Here is a 27,996-nt window from a genome sequence, read left to right as displayed (position 1 = left end):
AAACTTGCTCAGACTATCGACGTCTTAGGCTCAGAGGGCGGAACTTGCCTATTAGAAATCAATAAATGATACACATAGACAAAAAGCTTTTAACGCCACTTGTGTAAGAAATTTGACGATGAAATGGATTTGAAATTCTTCAACGACTTGTTTTGCCTATCATTTTTTTATTATTACGATTATGTAAGGAAACTGGTCATAACCAAACGATTACCACGATAAACAACATAACTATAAAACTACCCTTACAGCTAAGCTAATGCAATAATCGTGTAAATTAAAAATAGATTATGTATATGGAATTTGTAAAAGAATGGTTTTTGTCATAGTTTTTAGTTAAAAATCCATTAAAAATGGTAACATATATTTGACGTGTACAATTCGAGCTACCAATACTATATGTATTTGAATTCAGTATAGAGTTAGGAGAAATGCATAATAAATGAATCAAAGGTCAACGTTCGATACATATACCAGAGCATTATTAGAAATGAAATTTTAAATTGAATTAGATTGGAATCAATTGAGTGAGATTATTACAGCACTCATCAATCATTTCACTGAAAATCATTAGGCTCCGAGATCATAAAGGCTGTAATTAGTACGGTTAAGATTCTAAGCCATGAATAATGATATTAGTCTTGATTGTACGTCTTTATTTTCCAGAATTTATAGATTAAAATACCCAAAAAATTCGCCATGACTCAAAACTGGGTATTTCCCAAAGCGAATTTTAATTTTTTTGTCTAATTCCTGTTATGGTCTATTTACATAATCATATAAAATTAAAATAAATTTCAGATATTTTAAGGAGATAATGAGTGTAGAGAAAAATATTTATTTATTTTATATTTTTATTTATTAGTTATTAATTTATATATAAAACAGCGTATATTCTAGCTCTATAACATCAGAACTTCCACACACAGCTATTGATTTTTTATTGGCCATATTATTTTGTCGCCGTGCGGGCCTTAAAACTCACAGAGAATAACAATTTAGTTTTTTATATAATTATACCTAATCTATGTACAAAACAAACATTTACAGTATTCATAACCCACATAGTAATAAAAATAATTAAAAATTAATAAATAATATACGAATTTATATAGTTTGGTCTCTGTACAACTTATTCGTAGAGCGAGGAAAGCATCTTTTTAGACATTAAATAAAATGAAAACTGCATGTTCTTAAGCTTGTTTCCACAAATCGCAATGTCAATGCACTGGCTATCATGCAATTTGTGAGATATTTCCCAACGATAGTGGTAATTGGAGGCATGTGCACACCGCGTCTTATACAGAACATGTAGCATATACAAATCCATTGGGACTTTTGCCTTTGGTGAATTCTGATTCTTTAAAAGGGTTAACTTATTAATAGACAGTAAAAACAAGCTTAAAGTTAGTTTAACTGATTAGATAATATTTGAGTGTAATATTTGGCTTCAAAGCTTAAAAAATCTCACCTCTTAAACCTCTTAAATCTGTTTGTGATGATGTTTTTTTTTTGCAAGGTGATCAGGAGTTCCTGAGACACGCCATCGACGTTTTGGGTCTAAGGCATGCCGGTTTCGTTACGATGATTTTCTTAACACGGTTGCAACCTTGGACCTCAGGGTTAAGAGTCGCATGTAGTAACCCAGTAGTAGCACTGCTATTTTGTATGTTAGTCCAAAGCTATAGTTTCATTAAGTCCAAGGCACAGAATAAAGTAGTTAATTATTTTTAGTATTAAATATCTACTTAAAATAAAACAATGCGATGTCGATTTTTAACATAATTAAAAAAACACGATATTAGGTAGAAACTTCGTTAAAATATAAATATATACATTATATGCCTATATGAGTTAAAGCCAGGGAAGCTGTCTTATCACTTATCAGTAGTGAACGTGCGCGTCGCCTAACGGTGTATTGCATCCGAAATGTGGAACCAGCTATTCACAGCTTCTTAGAATTATACAGAATACGCTATCTATTTCCAGTATTCTTAGTGGCTGTGAGAAACGCTTTATGCGCTTTTACTAGTTTAAAAATCAAGCGCTTACATTAATTGTAGGGTCACAAAGGTTTTGTTATATTTCGTTTAAATTCAAATTTGGAATTAAATTTTTCGTCATCCAACAAGTTTCAACACTTAAATGTTTATTACTAATTCCGTACCAAAAGACTATAACTTCAAAACTTTGTGATTATTACATGTCATATACAAATCTAATATGGATTATAATGTAATTTGAATATTTTAATAAGAAAGTCTCGTGTTCACACTTGCGTGCCATAATGTCATTAATCGTAGTCTTATTAAGTGTAATAGCTTTATTTGAAATATTATTAAAATATTTGATATCGTGTTAATCGGATCGTTTAACGAAACGATTAATCCTACAATAAGTTGTTGACTTCTTGAATTTTAAATTTAGAATTTGAATGAAGTTTGAATGTTCCAATTTTAATTGATTAAGGAAGTAGATAAAGTCAAAAAGCCTTGGCTACTGTAGTCAATAAGAATAGAAAAAGGTTTTATTACTAAAGCTCATTTGACAAATAAATTTGCATAGTTATTTTTATTAACAATTAACTGCCCCTGCGAGCTTTGTTTCGCCTTTTTTAAACTTAGTCTACAATTTCAGTAGCTGTATACCATATGAAACAGTTTGTTAAGTCATCCCAGACTGTTAGTTGTATGTGTGTATATTTTATTAGACATTGCATACAATAAAAACCGCTTATCTATCAAATGTTCAAAGTTCTACTCTCTATTTAAATATGAGTTTAATAGCAGACCAGAGACCATACTAACCTACTCCCATAAATTATTAATTTGGATTCTCCAAAATATATAATAATTAATTTACACGCTGTTTATGAGAGACGCTTAAATAAATATCGACTACATTATATATATTCATAATTTAAAAAAAAATTAATCACTTCGATTTCATTCAACGGTTTGGTTTATTTGACAGATCTCTTTGTTAAAGGATATATAAATAACAGTGTTATCTATATTTTAATAGGATCAAACTAATGATTTAGAAAGTTAAAATCACGATATGTCAAAACTTCGACCGCGCATAAATTTCGTAAAATAAATAATGTCAGATTTAATTTTTTGAAATATATCAAATTAATAGAAAGATATTGATAGTAAATTAAAATGTTGATATATGATATAACCGACTTTAAAACGCAAAACGAGGTTTCTCAATTTTTTTAAAGATAATGACGAGATAACGTTAGGTGAGGATATTCGCGAGGTCTGGTGAGTCCAGCACCGGGATTCTGTAACTTTCAATAGCAATCGCAATTCCGACTTAAATGTTGTGTTCTTCTACTTGCGAACCAAGGTTGCGTCATCGCTACAAATGTTGAGGGAACTATCAAAACTGTATACAAAAACATACCAACTCTATCCGAGTATCCGGTTATAAGGTATTATCTCCTACAAAAAAGACAACTATTTTCTTATATTTTACCGTGAATTACATTTAAAGCAAAATATTATTTTTAACTTACCAAAAATAGCAAAAACATTGTAAAACTAAAAGATCACAGCACAATTCTTCTAGACTAAGCAAATTAGCATCAGAATATATTCAAATTTAAATGAAACTATCAATGGCAATAAAAAATCAATTAATTCTGCATTTGTATCATTAAAGATAATTTAGCTCATTTCACTATCTCTTACATACATTCCACTGGCGCCATAGTGATTTGTAATTCCACGATATATCTAAAAACCCAATAATATATTCATGAGAGGCCAAAACTATATATTTAAATAGGAATATTGACGGTCTCCAATCGTTAGCATGGTATACCTCCATATAAATGGACGAATTATCGATTTTGGGTAGCCATGATTTATAGAATTATGTAAATATAATTCAATAGCTAAAGATATGAGCGCATGCTATCATGGTGGAACTACTGATTTTTGAACGCCTACGACATTTACTTTTCGCGGTACTGTGTGACAGTTGACAATGTCTATAGATTGTCATGCTAAACGTCAAATAAATGAAGTGTTGGTTGATGACATGATGATGCGTGTCTATACTTTTACATAAATGTTTTTTTCCTTATTTATGGGGCAATGGCGAATTTAATGTAACTACTTAAAGACTGAACAAAAATTTGACAATTCGCAACAAAACCCTTTCCGATTTAATCGTCACAACTGGTACTGGTACTGTCAGTTGCATTATTTTGAAATTGTTTTTAATTGTAATTTTCTCAATTTCAGGTTGTAAATCATTCTTCAAACGGTCAGTTCGAAGAAATCTAACGTACTCGTGTAGAGGAAATAGAAACTGCCCCATCGACCAACACCATAGAAATCAGTGCCAGTACTGCCGGTTAAGAAAATGTCTCAAAATGGGCATGAGGAGAGAAGGTTAGTAATTTTCAAGCTTACGTAGTTACTAAATATAGTCTGTGTTCTCTTTACTGATTCATAATTTGTGTCGAAAAGTTTGAAAAAAAAATACCCACTGATTGTAATGCTACAAGATTCGATTTTTGAAATTTTGTAACGTAGTAATTTGTTGGCTCTGACTAGACTATTATGATTTCATAATCTATCTTTAAAGTTATTGTAAAACTAACAAAGCTACTAACATCACTCACTATTAAGACATTTATGTTATTAAAGTTTTTCTCTTTGTCCCCCGGTACATAACGTTACTATGTAAGTACTATGTAATAAGTTATTATGGTCTTACTCAGTAAATAAAGCGGCTTTAATTGCGTCTTGAAAATTTAAGTGTCCATGACAATCTTTATTGCGCTCTGAATTATATAGAACGACAGTTTTAATGTACAACTGTTCAGTCTAGTTAAATACACTTTTATGTAATTATATACTACATGTATATATTTACTGGCGTTATTTACGGCTAATTGTACAATTATCTGAGTATACAGATTTTTTATTGGTCTTTGGGCCTTTTTGTGTTGTTTAATACAAAGTAGCATCCTGCCCGTTTGCTTTATTGCCTGCCCTGTGCCATTGTGAGAGATATATTATAATGAAAGGTTGACAACTCCTGACTTTAACGTTATTAAAGCAGATTATTGTTCATACTTTAATTAATACACAACCTTCTTTGATCAATTTCAAATTATTTAACACATTAGATTCCTTTATACTTAACAAAAACCTGTTGATTGTCACAAGTGTAATTAGTAAAATCATTAATCTTACCTGGCTATTAGTCGGACAAGAGCCCAAGGGCACTCTCAATACTTGGTACGATAAAGCTCACCTAACACACGGTAAATTTTTGTGAACAGAGGGTAAGTCTCGAATTAGAATACGTTCTTGTATAAACTATGTTCTAAATTCATTCTATACTTATATATAAAAATAAAGTTTTCTTTCTAAAAATATATATAAGGACTTCAATGTAGCATTGCAGTGTAGTTTATCGTAGTCGTGGCATACAATATGTAAGACACGAAAATATTATATAATCTAATTATTTTGTTAATGTCAAAATAGAGATTCAGCAGTTTGCAGTTTTGCACAAATGTTTCAAAACCTTATTTGTGTCATGTGTGCGGTGAACCATACGATGTTATGTACCATAATAGGTTATTAGTGTGGAATTAATATGGATGGTTATTGTTTTAAAGACAGGACCTTGATTAATGATATTAATAATAGGTAATCAATGTTTTCAAATTGTTTTACGTTTAATTGAATTTCTTACTGTGAGTATATTTGTTATGAAAAGTTTATATATTTGCGAATATATAAAGTATATACAAAATATTATTAAAAATATATCGGATTAAAGTTTACATTCATATGACGTAACCCAAGGAAATGTTAGCTAGTAAAATATTTCTTCTTCTGGTACCATAGGTCAAAAAAGGATGTTTTCAAACTTTTTTGACCCATGCCCCACCTTAGCCTTACTAAAATTGATATATGACATAAATAATTTTTACTTAAGAAAAAATTAATTGTTAATTTAAGTTAATTACATTATTGGTTTGAGGAAGAAATGACTAGGAAATTGTTAACGAAACACAGTAAGTAAATTTTCATATTAGCCCTCCGTAACAATCAGATTGCCCTACTGTGAAGCATGGGCCCCACGTTGGGAAACACTGTGTAAAGGTTGACTGTTAACAGAACGTTCTGCAACCACAACTTTTCCTTCTACCTGTCCGTCTCTTGTCTTGAATTTTGCCCATCAGCCATCCAAGCTGCAGTCGTATTGATGCTGCAAAACGTGTCCGAGATACTCGTCTTTCCGTATTTTAACAGTTTGCATAATCTTTCGTGTCCACCATATCTCAAAAGTTTCGAAACGTCTTGTGTGTTCTTTAATAGTCCATGTCTCACAACCAACAGTACTATTAAAAAAATAACATTATTAAACCGCGACTTGACATTTTTTCGCACTCATCATCGTCATTATAAGGATTTAACTCTTAACTATTTAGATATAACCCGAACTAAACTTATATAATTGTATTAACAAAACAATTGTGTGTCAAAAATTTATTGGATATCAGTCAACAACAACAATATATAAATAATTACTTTAGTTGTAGTTAGCATCGGGATTAGTAAAACTCTTTAAAAAAGTTTTATTAGTAGTACTAAAGAATACCTAAATATTTTAATAAGCCTCGGAGCCAATCGTCACATCGAAATTATCGTCTATACCAGTATTTTTATGATCCACCCACGCGTGCTACCGAAGCTACCATTTTGTCAAAACATTTGTACCTTTGACATTACCGCACTTATCTAAAATGTTTCCATCCTAAAAAAATACTACGACTTTACATTTGATTCAAAGGAAAAAGATAAATTTCAAAATTTCATTTGACTCTCATAAGTATTTGCACATAAAACAGTCAAAAAAATTTAATGAATTGACGCGCAAGTGTGTGTATAAATAAAATATTATATATTTTATTATAAACATGTAACAACAAGAATGTTAAAGTTTCAAATTATGTCGATAATTCTGTTGATAAACCGATGTTTAAAAAACCACTGAAGTAAGTATCTACTCGTGTCTTTTATAGACAACAATTACAAAATATACAAGGCTCTTAAACATAGGCATAATTTATATAAAATATTAGAGCATAAATTATATCAATAAAAAGGACGTAAATTAAAACACTACAACACACCTAACAGCCTTTTCACATTTATGCTGTCTTAAACAGACCACTAACGCCGTATAAAGTTGTATGGTATTTGAGCAATTAGCTTTAAAATTAAATTACTGATGTGCGTATAAAAATAATATTAAACATATTATAATAGAATGATTATATGACTAACTAGCTTTTAGAGACTTAAAGTTTGTAGATTTATAATTTTAGTTAAAAGTAAGTGTTAAATTCAATTTTTCAATAAACATTTTGTTTTTTAAATTATAAAGATACTAAACTAGTATCCCATGTCCACTCTAAACGGCCGTTACTTCACACCTCACCAAGATAAGAGCACAGGAAAGTGGGTCCCACTGTTCAACCCTTAAGCACCCCATTAACCCACCGGCCCCTATATCGTCCAACAAACAATTTGTTTATGTCACCGAACAATACAAAGGTGCAAACGTAAGATTAAAAAAGTAAAAAAGCGTGCTGCTTTGTCGCCTGATCGTATTAGATCTCGATTTTTTTGGATGCGGTCAAAAGGTCTCATTCAGGAAGTGTCGATAAAACACGATTTGTTAATGATATGGGTGCGATAAGATAATATCAGATTTATATCGTAGTGTGATTTATTTGAAACGTTAAGATACGTAGTAATGAGATTGGACAAGTTATTTGCGATGTAGATTTGAATACACTTACAGTATCTATTTCTCGTTGGTTAACTTTATTTTGATGAAAAACCTTTCAAGAATTGTTGTTGTACTTCTAGTATTAAAATTGGGTTTGAGCCTCCAAAATATCTAGAGCTAGTATATAACTATTGTATTGTATATGAAGGGGTTTTAAATACATTACAGTAACCATTAGATTGATTATAAAACATTAAAAACCAGTTCATTAAAAGTGCATATCGTTGCTATACAATAGACCGCGGGTACGCCCGTCATTTTAACGGACGCCTTTTGTTTAAGCGCATCAATCAAACACATTGTTTGTGATATCTTAATAAGTTTTGTACCGGACCGGTCATTTAGAAAAATTTTCTTTTAACGAGGGTTCGCAGTGAATTTTAATAACAATTGATTTTATGGTAATTAAACTAGAAATGGCATTAAAAAATCATCAACATATTTTTTTATATTAGATTTTAAACCCCTTACATTTAATATTAATCCAATTCGGTAGAACCTCAAATCAGTTTAAGCATTTGTGTCAAATCCGTCGCGACATATAACGTCTTCCTTTTAATTAAACAGTTCTTGCGCAAAAATTCTTTATTCAAAATCAAGGACAAAGGCTTCCCTTTATGCCCACAGAACATGTCAAAAACATCATTCTATTCCCAGGGGCAAATTATGGCAATGTTTGCTTCAACTATTATTTTTTTCAAAAATACGCCTCGCTTACGCCTATTTGTACAAAGGGTATGTCAAAAGAATCGAAGTCGGGTCTTAAAGAGGGTGTAAATTTGCGTCTTCAACCAGGTGCGGTCATTGTTGGCCAACTGACCGTAAGAATGCATGTTTGGATTAGTCCAGTCCATACCGTGAGAACAGTGACCACTACGTGACCTAATGAGACTAGAAATTCCAACACAATTGTTTGGCGATTACGGTGAACGTCCAGTAAAAAATATCAGAATACCTCGAGGCATCGCGTCACAGTCAAAAAGATATTATCTTATAATAACTGTGACATGTCTCGTATGACGCTCTGGCTCGGTAATGGTCCAAATTCTGGGAAACCATCTCTCACTACCTAACATAAAGATGTAATCGCGGTACGTGCCGACTCGTTCCCACGATTGCGAAAACCCTATCCAACCCCTGCACTGGTCAGTACCGAAAACATTAATTAAATGCAAGACAACATAGACCGGTTGGCCATGGTCAAGGTGGCCGACCCTACCTGTTCCTTACTGGTTCCGGGCGTGATTCCGTTTTGCATTTGAATTTGGAAACTTCTAATCCAAGCACGTTGATTGAAACCTGATAACTTTAAAATTAGCCTTACTCTATACAATGGTAGATAAATATTGAATTTCACATGATGAAAGGTGATTGTATCGTATGCGGTGCGAGTCGTATAATTACGATTCAACTACATAATATCTCGAAGGCAATTAAATGCTGTTGCGTCAAACTAAAAGCTCTTTCCGTGTTTATTATCTATGGTATAGTGCAATGAAATAGATAAACGTTAAAATAATCTTGGTATTTGATAATAATTGGCTTCGGTTTATATACTATTAAATGTTGTATTAAACTCTAAACAAAATAACTATTATACCGTTAAGGTTCTTAAGAGTTAATTTATCAATAAAAAACAATGCATGCGAAAGAAATATAAACAAATGAGCATCAATAAAAAAATTGGATATACAATTCAATAGTAAAACTAATTTGAAATAATTGAATCATTGATTAGAAAGTACTTTTTAAATACAAAATAATGCTATTGAACAATAACACAACGAATAAATCCAATTTGAACATAAAGTCCGAGGCGAAATGGACGAAGGCGAAGTGTAAAATCATTTGTGTTCGGATTAAAAAAGGATCTAGCGTGAGATATAGCCAACTATCAATCACCTCGTGATTTATCTCCTGTATGATGTATCGTTGGACCCCGACTGGTAAAAGTATTCGATAATTAACTTTTAAAAATTTGACAGACACCTTCATTTGAGGTTTGGTCCTAATTGATATTGTGGTTCAAATATATAAATATAATATAGACTATGAGCAAGTTAATTTGCTATAATTATTATGGGGTTTGGTGCGCGAAAAATTTCGTGTTTTTTTTCATTTTCATATAATTCATTTTATTCAATAATTTTAGATATACATATATCTATATACTAAAGTACTATCTCTATATTCGGTAGTGATCTATCTTATGGAAAACATTGTTAAGTGCCTATCTCACATGTAAGCCGCAGTTTTTGTAATATTTTTTTTGCTTAGTAACAAGAATAAATCACAGATTTTTATTAAAAACAATTTTACTAATATTGTCATATATTTTAGAAAAATCAGATTGTAACATTTACTGCACATACAGTATTATGTATGATGTGGTAAACTTCTATAAATAAAGTAGAAAAACTCATACAGAACTATTTATATAGCATGTTACAGACATTTCAAAATATTAAGTACAACAAAGAACTGAATAACTTGTGTTACGTACATTTATTGGTGAAATACTTTTCATTGATCGGAATTCCGCTTTCTAATACCGCAAACATCAATGAACACCATTCATCACGGGAAACACGACGTGCGAGCATATAGCACGTCAAAATATTCACCTACAGGGGGTTACCTCAATGATGTTCCACTTGCCACGCCGGGAATCGAAGGTGCACCCCCGCTGGGAGGCCGGCGTACGCCTAACGAACTAAGGATTTGATTTATTAGAGTGGTCTCGATTAACGCCGGTATATTTTCTAATTTTTATCATAAGTGCAACGTTATTTCATTGAATTAAGTAATTAGTTCTTTTTTTTAAATTTGTTTGATATTACAGATAATCATGAAATAGTAAAGGACTTATAGAGTATACGATGTCTGAACATATAATAATTTTGCAAAAGTTACTTAACATATAATAAACGTAGAGACTAATTTGATTGTTAAGTTGCGAACATTTATTTATAAATTATTATTTGCAAAAGCTTGCCAATGCTCGGCACTGATACTTTGGTACATAAAGACAGAAAAAATACAAGTGACAGTGACTTATAGGCGAACAAACACAAAAAAAAATTGGCTCATAATTTAATAATATAAGAGAAATTCATTTCAAAGCAACTATGGATTTCCAAATCTAGTTCGATACAAAATGTAATGTTTTTTGAGTCAAATAAAGTAATTATTAACTTTTAATTTAATACTCAGAATTCTGAACGTTTCTGAATGAGTTACTAATTAACAATCAATATTAAAAATAACTTAAATGCATTATTAGTATTGCATCGATTTCTTAATTAAACATAATATTTTAATTATATTGTAATAAATAATTTAACTATTTATGTTATAATTAACACCATGGGGGATTCCCCACTAATGAGATATCGTTGTATCTTGTTAGTTGAATATATTACATGAATACACGCCTTTGTTTAATATGAGTTAATTACACCTCTATAATTATTTTAATTATATATTTTATTAAGTGTATATTTAGATGATCTTTTAAGTTTAAGTCCCAAAAACAACACAGTAAGCCTTAACAAAAAATCCATAATCTCCTACTTACGAACTATGTCTCTAATTTATATTCTAATTTTAAATCGTTAATGCTAATTACTAGTAAAACTAAGATTACCTTTTGCTCATACGCATTTATGATAGTTTCCTGTTGGTGAAATTTTCTCAGGCTCCGCCGTATAATCGAGCAAGTAATGCACTGTATATTGGTTACTACGCTAGTAGAGAACCGGTTAGGATCGTGCACTTTGCTGACTCGAAATTATATTTGTATTCGAATTTAGAAACATTGGAACTGCGAGCTTTTAAAGCTTACAAGTCATGTGGAGCGTTATTTTATGGCATCTGCACACATTATTACATTTGTTTATATGCCTCAATGTTTTATGTGTCCCAAAATTAAGTAGGTCATTTAAAATTACATTTAAACCAACTTTTTAGATGTCAAGTAACGACATTATTTGTGTTTTTGGCGAATTTCCACTGTTGTACCTAAACTATAAAAAAATTAGATTGTTATTTAACATTGAATTTAGGCTCAATATTGTTTTAAATTAAAATGAGCTTATCCCATAAGAATACTTATTGATTGGTTTGACACGTGTAACATAAATCAGTGTTTGTTTTTTTAATTTTAATTACTTTTCGTTTAAATTATTTAAATATAATCTCGTGTAACTAATTAAATCCAACTTATTGATTTATAAACAACAACGATGAATAATCTCAAGCTAAATCGCGTTGGCCGTGCATTCATTGCCTGTGGTTGAAAAGCTAGACTCGCCAATTTCTTCCCTTTAAGACATTGAGACATGAGAATTTGAAGGATATTGTATGTAAAGTTTAATTGTCAAAATAATATTGTTTTATTGTCGAAAGTTATTTCAATGCTACGAGGAAAGCACGCGGCCGCTTAGGATTCATCTAACGTCCGCATCTATATGTCAGTCTGTCTGTCCGTCATTAAATGTGAATCATAGCTGGTATCGTGCAAGAGAATTTCGTGAGGTCACAGTTTAGTATAGCGGTTTAGGCGCCCTGCGGTCGTTCGGAAGAGGAGCTTTTATTAGATAATTCTCAAGTGCAAGGAGTGTAGCGGGTGCCCTCTCACTCTAGCACCGACCGTTCCGTGACCCCAGAGCTAATCACATATCTGCAAGCGTATTATGATTATCACAAGCCTGCTTGTACGCTATTGTGGTCAACTGCACGTTCTCGCCGGTGTATGGTTTATATGAATCGTTGCTCTTTAAGGACCTTGTTAGCGCTATCTAGGGCAGTGTCTATATCATTTACATCATCATCGTTAATCATTGTAAAAACTATACCCGTTACCGGCCGTGACATAAATCTTGAGCCGCTTAATAAGCCGATAATTACCAAAGCTCCGTCGCCAGCGAGGAATGCGCCGCACGCGCTCGATCACTTCATTATTCAGATGTTTAGCATATTTTCTAAGAATTTTATCGTCATCGATATATTTAATTAGGATCTGGTACTGTTTTGATGTCTTCCGTATCCGGTTTCGTAAATCGAATATTCCACGTGGGCGGCGCTTAGAGCTTTCTTTCGGATTGTTTGGCCGTTTTGAATTAACGAATCACGCGTCGTTGGAATTCGGTAATGCGTCGAGTGTCGATTGTTCTATCATTTATCAAGACATCGAATTTCTAAAACTTTCTACGTAAAACACGGTACTAATCTGTGTATTGGAGGCGATATTTCAGCCTGTCGTAAAGCGAGAATTTTTTAATGATATCACAACACAACCGTTAGATCAACAAAAGAAACGCTGTCCGTTTTGTGGGCGACACGTAGTCGCGTGCTAGTCTCTTTTGACAAATTATAAACATAAATAAGGGATTATCGAGGTGTATCGAACCGACTAACGAGATAGTACAACAGAACTAGCCAGTAAATTAAGATGTGACGTACTAAGGAAGATTTTGAATTAAGATGCACTGCGCCCGGCAGTGATAAAATAACATTATATTTCATAATTCCCTACGTCACGTAGTCACATTGGTAATTACTTGGTTATATTCACGATTTACTGTGTTTGTATTACCGTTTTTAATACTTTAAGTTAAAATTTTGGGTTTTTATGATTAGTTGGAATGGAAGGTTTTTAAAGTACCTACTAGATTGGACTTTTATTTAGACGCACTACATTGTTAAAAGCGATGGCCAAAAACAACCAATAACGATTACCACTGTTACTAGATGGCGCTGCAAATAGAAGTACAGAATTTTTCTCAATAATAAGAATTAATTAATTTTAATTAACAAAGAGATTGACACACGTTAAATCAATTAAAGCTATCTAGTATTTATAAAGCTTCCGGCTGCTCGTTAAAGTATTTTCGAATCCATTCGACTTAGGGTCCTTCAAGAAAATAGACAAAATAAACAAATGTCGTACCAATTCTTAAAAGGCCGGCATCAAACTTGCGAGCCCTATGAAATTGAGAGTATCAATCAGTCTGTTACATATTGAAATACTTCCTTAATGCTAGATTTGTTTATTTCGTTCATTTGTATCATATCGTCGCACGTGTCCCAGTTCTCAGTAAGAAATTAATCAAATTGTCGTACTTTACTGACTAATTACCCTAACAATTTGCATTTAAACATACATATCAAAAGAATTCAACGCATTTATCGTAAATATATTTTATGGTCAACTAGCGAGATGCTACGACATTTCATTGGCGCTTAATAGTGTCATTCATAACTATATCTACAGTGGTAGGACATACGAGTTTAACTCGTAAAAACCTTATTCGTAACTTAAAGCAATTTTCCCCATCAAAACTAACATTAATTCGATCCAGCTCCCAAAACACCAACAACACCAACTCAAAAAACGCTACTAAAATCGAAAATACTTCGAAGACGAGGGAAAGAAGCACACAGACAGGTCTAGTCTGAGGTGGGAGAAACTGTTAGTGTAGCGGTGTAGTGTGCGATTCCTCGTATCACAAACCTTGCTCTCATCTCAAATCAAATCATTGCTCGCTCGTTTCCTCGTGCCTAAAACACTCGTTTATTAGGACACTTGTATATTGAGGTGTCTTAGAAATGATTCCCGTACTTTTCATTGTACGACAAACACACCAAGTCAAACTCAAAATAACTTTATTCACATAGGAAAACAAGTATACTTATGAACGTCAGAAAATAAGTTGAATTAATTCTAAATTTACTTTTACTAGTTCGCACATCAAGGGCGTAGAGCGGGCAAAAACTGGAAACTCTCCGCCACTCTTTTTAATCCCTAGGTTTTAAATATTTTTTTTTGATCTGGAGCAAATATATCAACACGTGTTATGTATCGCTAGAATTGATTTCAACCGTAAGGCTCAAGTAATCTTCAACATACAGAAAATACGGTTCGTTACATTATATGTTAGATCTATTTTTATGGTCGATTCTAAGAACGAAATCATATCTTTTAGTTACGGAAAACCAGTACTTATAAATATAAAATTAATTGCACAAATTAAAACTTACTAGAAAAATTGCATAATGTTTTGTATTAAAAGCTTTTACGTTACACGTGTAGTTAAGCAACGAACGTTATGCAATGTGAACACTTTTTGATACGATAAAAAATAAATGCAGGCGTAAATGGTGTAAATAATTTATTAGTTACTAAACAAACTTTAGTCAATGTAAGCAAACCCTTTTTATTAGCGATTTTGGTATGATTATAAAAAATGTTTTTTTTTAAAGTTTCGATACATCTCGACAAGGAAACTACATTTATGTCTTGAAAAGGTATTTCAACTTCGCTTTCTACACCCCAAAATATGATTGATTTAGTAAATCATTTCATTACGAAACAATTTTTTTTACATTATAATTAATATATTTAATTTGTGTCAAACTATTACATTACATACAGTCGCAGATTACTGACAGTTAGGTTAGTTATATTAGGTTTCTAGTACATCAAAATTATCACAATTTGAAAGTCTTAAAATTGCAATTTTGTAAAATCATTAAAAATATTAATTATATCTCCTATATCTCATGAAAGACGGTTATAAAACCCTTACAAAATAGCGATTGCTTCGTTTAATTGGCCTCTAAGTATTTACGACCGACATTTTATTAGTGTATAATAACAGAAATATAAAATTAGCATACGCATACATAATCCTAATATTGAAATTGCAAGGAGTGACGGTGCATAAATCTCTGTCGATGTAATTAGTAACTCAAGGATAGACTATTTAATGTCTGTGTGACAATTATTATAACCGGAGATCGATAGGCAATGATTTATTGCAATATTTTGTAGTCTAACAACATTATTAAGAAAACTATACGCTTTAATTTGTCTTTAAATAATTGTTTATTTTTTCGTTGCCTTGGTACAAATCAATCCCGTAAAAATATTATAGAACTTGTTCCTCTTTTACAGAAAATTATAAATTCTTGGCTAATTTAAAAAAAAAGTGCGTGTGTAGTACACACGTAAGAAGTGAAACTTCTTTATGACCTTATTTTTCGAATAATGATCTACTATAAGAAATTGGTTAAATAAAGTTAAATTAGATAAAGTTTAACAAAAGGCCTTTATTATCATAGACATGAACACAAATAATACAATTATTTCATTTTACCTTATTACAACTAAGATTATAACACAATTTCATTAGTTGTAGAAGAATTATTACTGTCACTGTTATCGTTATTATATATTTTTGTTATAAATGGCTTCGAATCAGCCGTGGTAGGGACAAGAAAAAGATGGCGCGTAACAGAGAAATGTGACAGTATTTTTTTTTTCAACGCCGATAAAGAAATTTCACTTCAAAAATGTTTGTTAGTTAAGTGTCATCTATTTTTACAAGGTTCGTAATCTCAGAAAAAATGTCAAGTGTATATATCTATAGAACACGAATGTCTAAGGATCTTATCGAATTATTATAATATTTTATTAAATGTTATTTATTTCGCGTATAAGTTATATTCAAACCAAAAAAAATTACAAAATATTATCTAACTGATTGAGGCTTAGATTTTTAAATAATACGTTTGCCTCTATCAAGAATTGTTATAACACAAAGAATTCGTGGGTCATAATTCCGTTGGTCCGTCTTAGAAATGACAATACAAAATGTATGTCAAGAACGCCTGATGTTAAACAAAAATAAATCATACACCAACGTTTTATAACTCAAATTGCAATGATAATTTTGTACGTGTGTGGAATTAAACACATCTCACGTATATAGGCTAAGCGTGGTTAGATTCTGAATAACATTTGGCAATTTAATAGAAATTACTTGTTATCTGTGTCCATATTTTATAGTGGAATAAAATAATGGTCACTGTTGTGAAGCCTTTAACTAAATTTTACATAAACAGCGCGCGCGACGTTCTCGTATGATCGTCATTCGTTTTACGGTATTTTCGCTCTCGCCTTTTTTTGACGCTGTAATAAAATAGTATGGGCGGACTCCATTTCAGTACAGACGTTGTTTAATTTTTTAATTCATTGAAATACATATTTAGAAACTTTTTTGGAAACTTGTAATTAGATTATTTGTCAGTTCAACCGGCAAATGCAATATATTATTAAACGTAAGTTGATGACATACTAAGGAGGTTTAATATATAATTTATGTGTCGAGAATGCAAAACATATTTATTAGTTAAGGTACAAAACAAATTGCTTATCGCTGTTTAATTGCCAACCTCCGTCTGAGATTCTTAAAGCACGAACTATTATTTATAAAAATGTCTATATTATCCTTACAACTGCTAAATTTATTTAAAAAGTTGTCTAATTAATGCAGAAAGCTGTATAAATATATTAAGTCACAACAGAAATACGTGTTTCCTCCCTATTCCAACAAAATATCTATATACAAGTGATACATCTATATATAGAGAAGCATTCCAAAAAACTTTCATTAATTGATAGTCGAAATTTTATTGGTTTAAAATGTATATTCAAATTTCTATTAATAAACCTATAACCAATATTTAACGACGAATACCGTATCCAATCATAAAATCAACAAATACGTCCAATCAACATAAATACCGACATAATTATAATAAAGAGCTAATTTTCACTTAATCCGTAAAAGAATGCGCTTCAAAGTTAGAGAAATTTTTTATTTGACATATGCTAATTATATAGGATAGTTATTAGTTATACAATATTGCACAAATTTACTAAAGCTATACCGACGTTCCACAATTCAGCGTTTTTAAGGCAGTTTTGGTCGCATACCACCACTATGTGGAACCAGCTGCCCACTGCGAAAAGAGCGTATCAATTCTTAAAAGGCCGAGCGAGCCCTCTGGAATTTAGTGTCAATGGTCGGCGGTGGTATCACTTAACATTACAACAAGAGTTAACCTAGAGACTTCAGCGTGACTCTCGTCCCTGAGATCGTAGGTTCGACTGTGCTTCAATGAACTTACTGTCTAGGTGCGCGTTTCACATTCGCGCGCGTGAATGAAAAATATCGTGAGGAAACCGGACATGCTTTAAACCCAAAAAGTCGACGCCGTGTGTATGTACAGAAGGCTGATCACCCACTTGTTATTAGAAAAAACATCAGGTACATGAATCTGAGGCGAATTATTGTATATAAATTAGAATGTGTTCAAACTGCAATGGTAATTTCTATCTATGTACAAATAACACTCGCTCGTACTTAGAGTGTAATCTTTATAAGGAAAGTGACATGTCGCATTTAAAATGCGAGGACATGTGTTAGACAAAAGATTGGTCAAATTTTAAAGACGCAATTTGCTGGCGACCCAATATAGATTTTTACAGACAATGCAACTAAACTCAAAACAAAATCGTCATTGATTTTTAGTTTCATATATCCGTGTTATAATTAACTTAGATATTTTATAATTCAATATCTCAAACACACGTAATACTTCATATATGAAATTCAATTTGCATACTAAAAATATTCATAATTAATCTTTATCGGAAATAGTACTTAGTTAATATAACACGCGAATTTACATTACTGCAGATGTAATTAAAGGTTGTTATATACAAGAAAGCTTTAACATAAAAGCTCTAGAAATATCGCGGCATAAGTGTGTCATTACCCTTATATTATAATCTTTTAAGCTTACCGAAGCATTGATTTCAATGATTTATATTAAATCATTCATATTTTATCACAATACAAAATTGATTCGGCCGCTATAAAACCAACGGTAAACATAGAAATGGTCATTTAAAGATGATTATGGATATTTTTATTTAAGTTTCTTACTTACGACAATTTGATACGATTTTGTTCTATAAATTTATACGCCTTTTTCCACAGGTAGGTAGATCCCACGAATTTCCTTGTTACAGTCCTGACATACCTCTTTAGCTTCATCCAATTGTATGATATACGTGCTCGTTATGTTATAGTTACTTTTAACCCGTGCCTTCTCAGGTACCTACCGGATTTGTACGACAAGGTCTAGGATCTCATCATCCACGGCTGCCTTGTATATCCTACCTGGCAATTTTGTATCCTTGTCATTACGTTCTTCTTTAACTACTAATAAATAGATTTGGTATTTCTATAGTATAATTTCTAATATTATTCAAAAAAAGAAAAAAAATATCCTCAATACAAACTGTACACAACATTTGTGAGATACCATCGTAATATCTTTTGAATCTCCGCTATCACAAAACTAAAAGTATAATTAGTCAAGCTTGCTAAGCAATCCATCGATTAGATAGTGATGTTCCGATGTATCGACAGATAATAATGACGTGCTATTAGACTAGGTGTCGACGCAGCGTGGGAGAATCGACCATAGATTATACTCAGCCTACATTCGAAACCGGATAATCGCACCAGCAATTACTCTAATTCAGCGGAATTACATCCACTCTTTAATTGAATTGTTTATGTAACACTTAAAATTGTATTCGATTGTGCGTTATGAATCGTGTGAACAAATTAAAATGGGTATATTTTCTTTCCTATTTTTATTTGTTTAGATGGTTTTAGTTATATATATGCAATACCCCACAACGTAAAGAATTACGATACAACTAATGTATGTAAATCTTTTTCTTATATCGTGGTTCGTAAACAGGTACCTATTACAATGTATTTTTTATGGTATCTGTTTGTTACACTTTTCACATCATTAAATGTTTCTAATAAAACTAATATTTACCAAAATATTACTAAATAATAGTAGATATAAAAGCCTTCAACCCAATTTAAAACTTCAAAAAAGCGCGCACGCGCGCGTTACCATTATTCGAGATTCAAAAAAAGACGCGCACCGCATTCCAAGCGCACTTGACATTTCGAATCGATATTTTAACGCCGTATTTCGGAACTAATGCTCAATCGAGCGACGGTTTCCACGACTAATCGTCTCAGAAGTAGCAATCACGATTACCTTTTTTTACGATCTAATTCTACGAAATATTTTAAGTTGGAAAAGTTGGCCCCAAAACATCTACGCTGCGGAATTCCTCGCATACTTGTAGAGTAGGCTGATGATATTTCCTTGTCTATAAGGAAGAAATTGATAATACTACATCATTATACCATAACAGGGTGTTATGGTCATTAGAACATTTTAGATTTCATCTTGTATTGCCTAACATGGCATTAATACTAACACTTAGAGTTTATTTAAATAAACTTGTATTTGTCATCGCGGGTTAAACTTTAAGTAATTTACCACAGGCTATACCATAATTAAATACAATTAAAACAAATATTTGTACCAATTGCGACGTAATTGATTATCTAAGGTTAAATTGAGATGTAATATTGAGCTCATAAAATTGCATTTAAAACAGAAAGTAATACAACCTGTGGCGAGGTCAGAGGGTCGGATATTGCTTCACTACAATTTAAAACGCATTACTCGGTTACATATAACCCGTAACAAGTATCATCACGACATTTTGACGCAAGATCTATTTTACCAAATTTGGTTTAAATGTTCCCAGAAACTTGATATTTGACACTCTTTAAATTTACCAGAACCTATTTTAATATCGTATCGCAAATGTTATACGCGTTCTACGTAAGTTGGTATTCTGAGTATTAATATGAAGAAATATAAATTTATGCGCCAAACTCAGATAGTTGTTAGTGGAGCCATAAACTAAGCTGTTACGGCCACATCATGTGGTAACATGCTAATTGCCATCTACTGTTAAATAGCTGTCTTTATATCTGTTTTATTTCAAAATTATATTGCTATATTAATGTTTTTGCATTTACACGCGCTTTATGTAATCCGTAAGTTTGTCATTAAGTTTCGTAATTTTAACGTGCTCATTTCTTTTGTTACAGCTGTCCAAAGAGGGAGAGTGCCACCGACGCAGCCTGCGGGTTTATCTTTACCTGGTCAATTCGCTTTAACGAATGGCGACCCAGCAGCTGGGCTCAACCATCCCTACCTCTCCTCATACATATCTTTACTCCTCAGAGCAGAACCCTACCCAACCTCAAGATATGGACAATGCGTTCAAACCACCAACGTCATGGGAATAGATAACATCTGCGAATTAGCAGCAAGGTTACTCTTCTCGGCCGTAGAGTGGGCGAGGAATATCCCCTTCTTCCCTGAACTCCAAGTGACAGATCAAGTGGCGTTATTGAGGCTTGTCTGGTCGGAGTTATTCGTCCTTAATGCATCACAGTGTTCAATGCCCCTCCATGTAGCTCCCTTACTCGCCGCCGCCGGTCTCCATGCGTCACCAATGGCAGCTGACCGTGTGGTGGCGTTTATGGACCACATCCGAATCTTCCAAGAGCAAGTGGAGAAGCTGAAAGCGCTCCACGTTGACTCAGCGGAGTACTCCTGTCTGAAGGCCATCGTCCTCTTCACGACAGGTAAAATTTTGGACAGTTTATTTGGAGAAGCGAGGTTGCTGCTGTATAGAGTGGCGGGGGCTGGAACAGCCGTAACTAATTATGGAGAGCTCGTTACTCTAGTAAGAACACATTTGGACGCGTACGCTGAAGCGAGTAGAGTTCAGCAGCCAGCCCCGCCACCGTCAGCAGCTTCCTCTGGGTATTATTCTACACTCGATACATCTCTTGGCGTCAACTCTTCGTTATCGTACGGCAGTTTTTTGTCACCATCGAGATTACAGCCGAATTACACAAGTAGTCCTCGCGCTCCCGAGCAGAGCACTTCATTTAAAGTATGGGATGGAAAGACCTACAAAAATCAAGGGAGTTGACGCCAACTGACGAGCGAGTGTTTTTGGGACGCAATTTGAGGTGTCGGGTGGCTTTGTCACTTGGCATTGGGATGGTTACTGTGTTAATGCCGCGATGCGTATATTATGTTTATTGTATTATGAGGATAATAACTCACGCTCTTCGGACCCGTGTGCATGGGGAGACGGCGACTTATTGTTCTCGATGTCCGATACGTTGTGATATGTATATTGAATTCCAAAGTATTACCAAATTAAGATTGTTAGGCGGTCGTTAAACCGTTTTAGTTAAGTTATTTATTTCGTGTAAATAGTTAATTTATTATGAATACACGCGCGATGTTCTTAAAAATTATGTTTTGTTTCATTTTTAATTCATTTAAACAATTAAGTTTATGTTATTCTTTCAATATTTCAAAGATATAGCATCTAGAACGGGTGTGCCTTATAGTAAAGTTACCTTCACTTTGATTAGATTTAATAGAAACTGGATTTCGCTCTCACGGTTTAATATTAAGACTGCAATATTAGCTCGGTACTCTTATATACTGGTTTAAACTTTACATAAGAATTACCGTACCTTTACCATAAAGCAATTAGCTTTTTTTAATTTCATCACTTTCCTATTTCATATCTATCAAAATAAAGATTGTTAATAAAACAAAATGTAGTACACAGTAAGCTAGAAACGGCAAATATTAGCAAAAATAAACTCACTATTGCATCGCCAAAGGAGTAGTCAACTATTTTATAAAGAGCTTTCATCGCTTACATGCTTAGCGCATTGCGCAGCCATGTAAATGTTAGGCGGGGTTCATGTTAAACTGGTCACTAGTGCCTTAGGGGACTATGAATATGCAATAGTAATAAATGTTTTATCCGTCGGCTAACTTTCTCTAACTGCGACTACATGGATCGATTGCTATGTGTTAGGCATTTAACGGGAAGTGTTGAGTCTATGTGGCACAGCCTTACTCCTTAAATCACAGGCTTGGTTCAATACAATCTACATCTATCTTAATCATGCGCATGATTTTTTCTTCTAATTAGTCACATCTTTATTCAGCCTTCATGATTTAGTGTTATATTAAAATACAGTTTATCCTGGATCGATATCCGGTAAATAATAACGGTTTTGCGTTGGTAGTTACAGGTCGATTTCATACTTGCCTTAAAGTGATCAAAACGGACGCAGAAATTCTGCTCCCATACCCCCGTGGCTGGACAAAGTGGTATTTGTAATATTTCTTTGTTGTCTTAATATATTTTTTTAATGTCTTTAAAATGCTTTGGTAAGTTTGTACGTTATTAATCATAATAAATTTAAATTAAACAATTATATATTAAAATATGTAGATAATAATACAGTATGCATATCTTATAATGTATCTGTGGCGTACATACTCGGCACCCATAGATCTTAAGCACGTGCCAAATCATAGGCATCAGAGCGTCTTCAGAGATGTCAGTTTTCAAACTAAGATTTTGCTATGTCATCATGACTATTTTTTATCTTTGTAATAATTAAATACGTGTATTGTTACGACACGAAAGCGACTTAAATTATTAGAAAAATTAGATTTTTATATAGGAAAATGTATGTCCAATTTAATTTTGTTATATCTACAGCAAAGTTAGACAGGTATTGTGCTAGCGTTCGCTATTTAACAAATAATTCGAAATTAATAGCAAAAGCCATAAACAATAGAATTCCGTTAGTGGCATTTATCTCAATTGTTAATTTTCAGCATGTAATTCTAATAGGTAATAGAAATTAAATCACGAATAATATATCTCTTTTATACAAACCGCTAAGGAAGCAGAGCGAGCGGGATGCACATATGTTCATAACGGAACCACTTCGTGACTCTGTGGTCACGATTTTGAAAAAGTGTTGGGTTGAACCTTCCCTTGCATTCTGGACGCCTGGTGTTTGGGACAAAATTCTTGCTTGGGAATTTGTTTGGTATTTTATCGCCGAACGATTTCACGTTGAAACTTAATAAATACTGCCGTCAAATAAACTTTAATACAATTATAAAACTTTGTTTTAAAAAATAGAATCTGAAACCTCCATTAAAAATGGGAACATTATGACCGATGAAAGCACAGTATAATAATGAGTGAATTTAAAACATTTGTTTTAACATTTTTTTAGAGTAAAATCAAATAGTTAACCTGTTTTTATACCTTTTCGTATAAAAGCACTGTGCAACGCTCTATGCACTGGTGATTTTGTAACTCTCAAAATCTCTCTATAATTTGATCTTATAATGACATATAGGAATACTTGACGAAGAGATCGTAAATTTCGTGCTAAGACAATTCCATATTGCAATTGCTTATAACTTACACCGTTACAAAATACCTCACAATGTTGTTCATGTAACGAAACTTTATTTCAAAGGAAGTGCATTGTTCTCATCTTTGCATAAACCTATAAAACTAATATAAATCAGTTACAAAATCAATTTCAGTATACTTGTGTTTATTTATAATAAATCTTGAATTCAATACATAACCACATTATTAATCAATGTAAGCTCCGATATAAAACACCTTTGTATGACAACATATAAAAGCTGTCCAACGCTCGGCACATTTTTAAATATAACACATAAGAATAGAAGAAAATGCAAGATTCATTGTGACAATATAGGCAAACATAACAAACGGGGAGAGAGAAAAATACGATTTATAAATTATACAAATTAACCTAAATTGATTTTCAGACCTAGCTCGGTTAATCTATGAGTTTTGGATAAAACGCCTTCTTCAAATGGGACAAATGGGGCCCAAAAGTCTTTTTAAATAAATAGAACTAAATAATGAAATTCAATAGATTATCACAAGAAATCTAAATACAGAAAGCTACGTGTTTGATTAAAAAATTTATATATGAAACAAACGTCTTCGTTTTGTCCTGTTTGCCGCATTGACGGTTTTTGTGACTTCATAGATCCGGCAAACGTTGCACTTATTATTAATAGTTATAAATTTATTATTGGTTTGTAATTTCTACAATACATTCAGTATTTGCGACTTGAATATTACAAAATATCTTAATTCGCATTATTGTAACTTAACACCCGCCTCCAACCATAATCATGACACCATTGTGCTTACGTTACTTGCAAATTTAATAGAAGACACACAAGATACACCTATTTGTAACTCTGCTCGAGGTTTGAATCCAAAACACAAGTCAAAATCGTCTTTAATTTTCCTTTGAAAGAGAACAGCTGTCGAATGATATATAGAAAACAATTAGAACTAATAACTCGTTGCAATTACTACTGATACCGTATATAGTTCTCCTTAAAGTGATGTCATATGATTTTACACAGCAATGCGCTACGCAATGCAAAACAATATCATTAAACTTGCAATCGTTTCGTCTTTTGTTTTACATCCACTCCACGAACACAAATAAATTACTCCAAAATATAACATATTAGTTAATAAAAGAACGATCTAACACAAAAAATGGATTCTGCTATTGATACAGTAACCACAGAGCTCCGTAGGATGAAATTTTTGTATAGAACATTTTTATTCACATTTTATTATATCAAATACTTACAATAAAGCAAGAAATATTTGGCAATAGTTGAGTTTCAAACTGATTGAAATGTCCGTTACACTGCCTTTATGATTTACAAATAGTTTTTCTCATACCCTTTGTAAATTCGATTATTTTCGATTTTACGCCTACCCGCCAAATCTAACAATGACTTTACAATCTTTATGATAAACGATACAAATAATTTTAAATGTTTCGTAACTGATTCCGGTGTTTAAGGCCCTTTCAGCCTCTTAGGAAATAATAGGCGTACATTGCAAAATATATTTTAAGTACGAAGTGTGATGCTTTGATACTCAGCGCTCATCCTTTTTTTAATATAGTATATAGGGGTAGGTATAATAGGGGGGGGCAAACGAGCCTACGGGACGCCCAAAAAGGCAGTCATTGTAGCCCATAGACACCCATTTTTAGTGGGTACGTTGAAATCCTATCATAACTTTAAATTTTATTATATTCAGACACAAGGAAATTAAAATATCCCATAACGTTTCGTAGAATCCAAAATTACGCAAAAACTGCCCCAAAAATTGCAATAAACAACACAGATGCGTAGCAAATCCCCTTTGAGGTCACACTTTGACATAATATTAATAAAAAAACAAATGTGGCGAAAATTGAAACCACCCTCGTCTACTACACAGACAATAAACAAACCACTGCTCTATTACAATTGACCTAAAACTTATTTTCCTTTCTAAAAGTATAAAGCCCTTAAAATTATTAATTAAGAATATTAAACTTTAGGATCCAAGTATTAAAGTTTATTTTGTATTGAAATGTAATTATCTGAGGGTTTATTTGCCTTCCTTATCAACCATCAATGAAGGGTTAAAGAATGGCACTCATGATAACACGGTTGATTTAAAATAAGCAGATTAGTGTTAACTTTCAGTAGGAGTATCTGTTTGAGAGAATGTCACGGAATTGGGTATTTATATATTAATACGGGGCGAGCAATCACACCATTTTTAATGAATTATGCAAAGGAGTAAAGATCATTTGGAAAAGTGGATGACGCATTTATATAAAACGCGTTAGATGTACCTTAAATTAATTGAAATAAACATTACACGCTACATCTTGAATGACACACAGTCACTTTCACAATTCATATCTAATCGTCTTTAATTATATTTTGACAAAAGAAATTGTGGTCGAACCTCGAGCCTCGACCACGACGAGTAAAAAATTTCACATAACGCTATTAACGAAACGTATATTCGTAAAGATAAGAAAAGACTTCCTTAACTAATGTAAATTAAAAGAAAGACGAGGACTGGACATTTATAATTTGACCTATACAAGCCCATAATAAGTTTACATTACGTCGAATTCAATTCGATACAGCAGGCAAGCGTAAAATAAGTATAATGCACGTATTATTGGACATTGTTTTACTTTCTTGTTATGGCAATAATATTCGAGCTTTCGGTACGATAACACTTTGCCTTCACATATTATATAAAGAAATAACTGTACAAAAACATCAAGTAATTTGTTTTTGCAACGAACGCCAGTTAATTTAAATATATCACGGCAGTAGTCATTCATGTGTCAACCTGAGTTGCCAGATACACAAGTGATATCAAAGTCGGTATTGCCTAGTCATTTTTCTTCAGAGGTCACAATTTCCTCCTCTCGGTCTCACCGATGCATGATGGTAAGACCTGTAAGAGCCTTACTTGATCGGTCCAGTGAGTAGGTCTACTAGTAAGCAATTGAAACTAGTACAAAAAATTCAATATTAAAGACAGTTATAAAAATATATTTTAATTTTTATTACGTTTTTACTTAAACACATTCACCGAAAGTATTTCCTAAATTAACTGCCAAGGAATACCATTGAAGTGCTATCAGTATTCCATCCCTTGTCACGAGGAGTGAAATAAAAAAGTAAGGGTGTACCCGGATCGGATAGACCGAACAATGGAGGGTTGAGGTTGAGGTCTGGGCTGTGGCCACAGATGTTGTTAGTCGCTTCCTAATCTTTAACCCTCCTCACCCTATTTTACCGCGATACCGTTTATCGAGGGCCTAAATAACCATGACTATAATTAAAACAATTATTTAATTTTCTTATAGCGTAGACAAAGTGAGCATAAGTTATTGTGGTAGCTATATAGGTACATCACTTATAGATTATACATAATCAAAAATAATTGTAGAGAATTTTATTTAAAATATTTGAATGCAGTTTGTTAGTCTGTGGGTGGACCGAGTTCTATTTTTAAAAACAGAAAACTTTTACTCTCGAAATATATATTAAGCTAACAGTGTCCCTAACTGACTTTAATAATATAATCATGACAAACATAATGTTGGACTTCGCCTGTCAGCCTGAGAAAAATTATATTATTTAAAGACAAAGTAAACTCATTTATATTATACTAAACATTTATTGAGTTAGAACAATACGGGTCAAAGGCGGCTAAATTATGTTCTATCATAAAATGTTATATGTCATATTTGCTTAAACGTCAATTACTCTGCTTTTAACGTTTATACTTTATTTCTAGTGTCGTAGTACCTGTCAAATGTGTAATTAAATTTTTAAAAGACAATAATTATCTCTTTTAAAATTGTTTTAATGGTAACAGTTCCTTAATGATCTCGTAAGACAGTGTGAACTCCCTTCGGAATAATCCCTTTCACAATATTCCAACGTTATTGTCACAGATTAAATATCTTCTTGATTTGTGTGTTTTCTTGGTGAGTTTCGTGTTTGGCTTGTTGATCTTAATCTTGTTGAGAGCCAGTGTCCGGTTAGTGAATTTGTAACTGAATGGTCATTGATATTTAAGTTTACAATCTAGTTTTATAAACTATTTGTCGCATTACGTTATTGAATTTA

At 32.5% G+C, this 27,996-nt stretch overlaps 1 protein-coding gene across 2 annotated transcripts in view; it reads left to right on the top strand.

Moving 5' to 3' along the window:
- The window catches only part of LOC123707231 (steroid receptor seven-up, isoforms B/C), a 60,859-nt gene that overhangs the window by 5,903 nt on the left and 26,960 nt on the right, over window positions 1-27,996 (top strand). For both annotated transcript variants that reach the window (XM_045657108.1, XM_045657109.1), the window contains exons 2-3: window positions 4,257-4,406; window positions 20,685-21,227. In XM_045657108.1, coding sequence (XP_045513064.1) covers window positions 4,257-4,406; window positions 20,685-21,227 — 693 coding nt within the window. The remainder of the gene's footprint in view (window positions 1-4,256; window positions 4,407-20,684; window positions 21,228-27,996) is intronic.

The sequence above is a fragment of the Pieris brassicae genome, chromosome 3 (genome assembly GCF_905147105.1).
Source record: "Pieris brassicae chromosome 3, ilPieBrab1.1, whole genome shotgun sequence".
NCBI classification, from domain to species: Eukaryota; Metazoa; Arthropoda; class Insecta; order Lepidoptera; family Pieridae; genus Pieris; species Pieris brassicae.
This window is presented reverse-complemented; position numbering and strand designations above follow the sequence as displayed.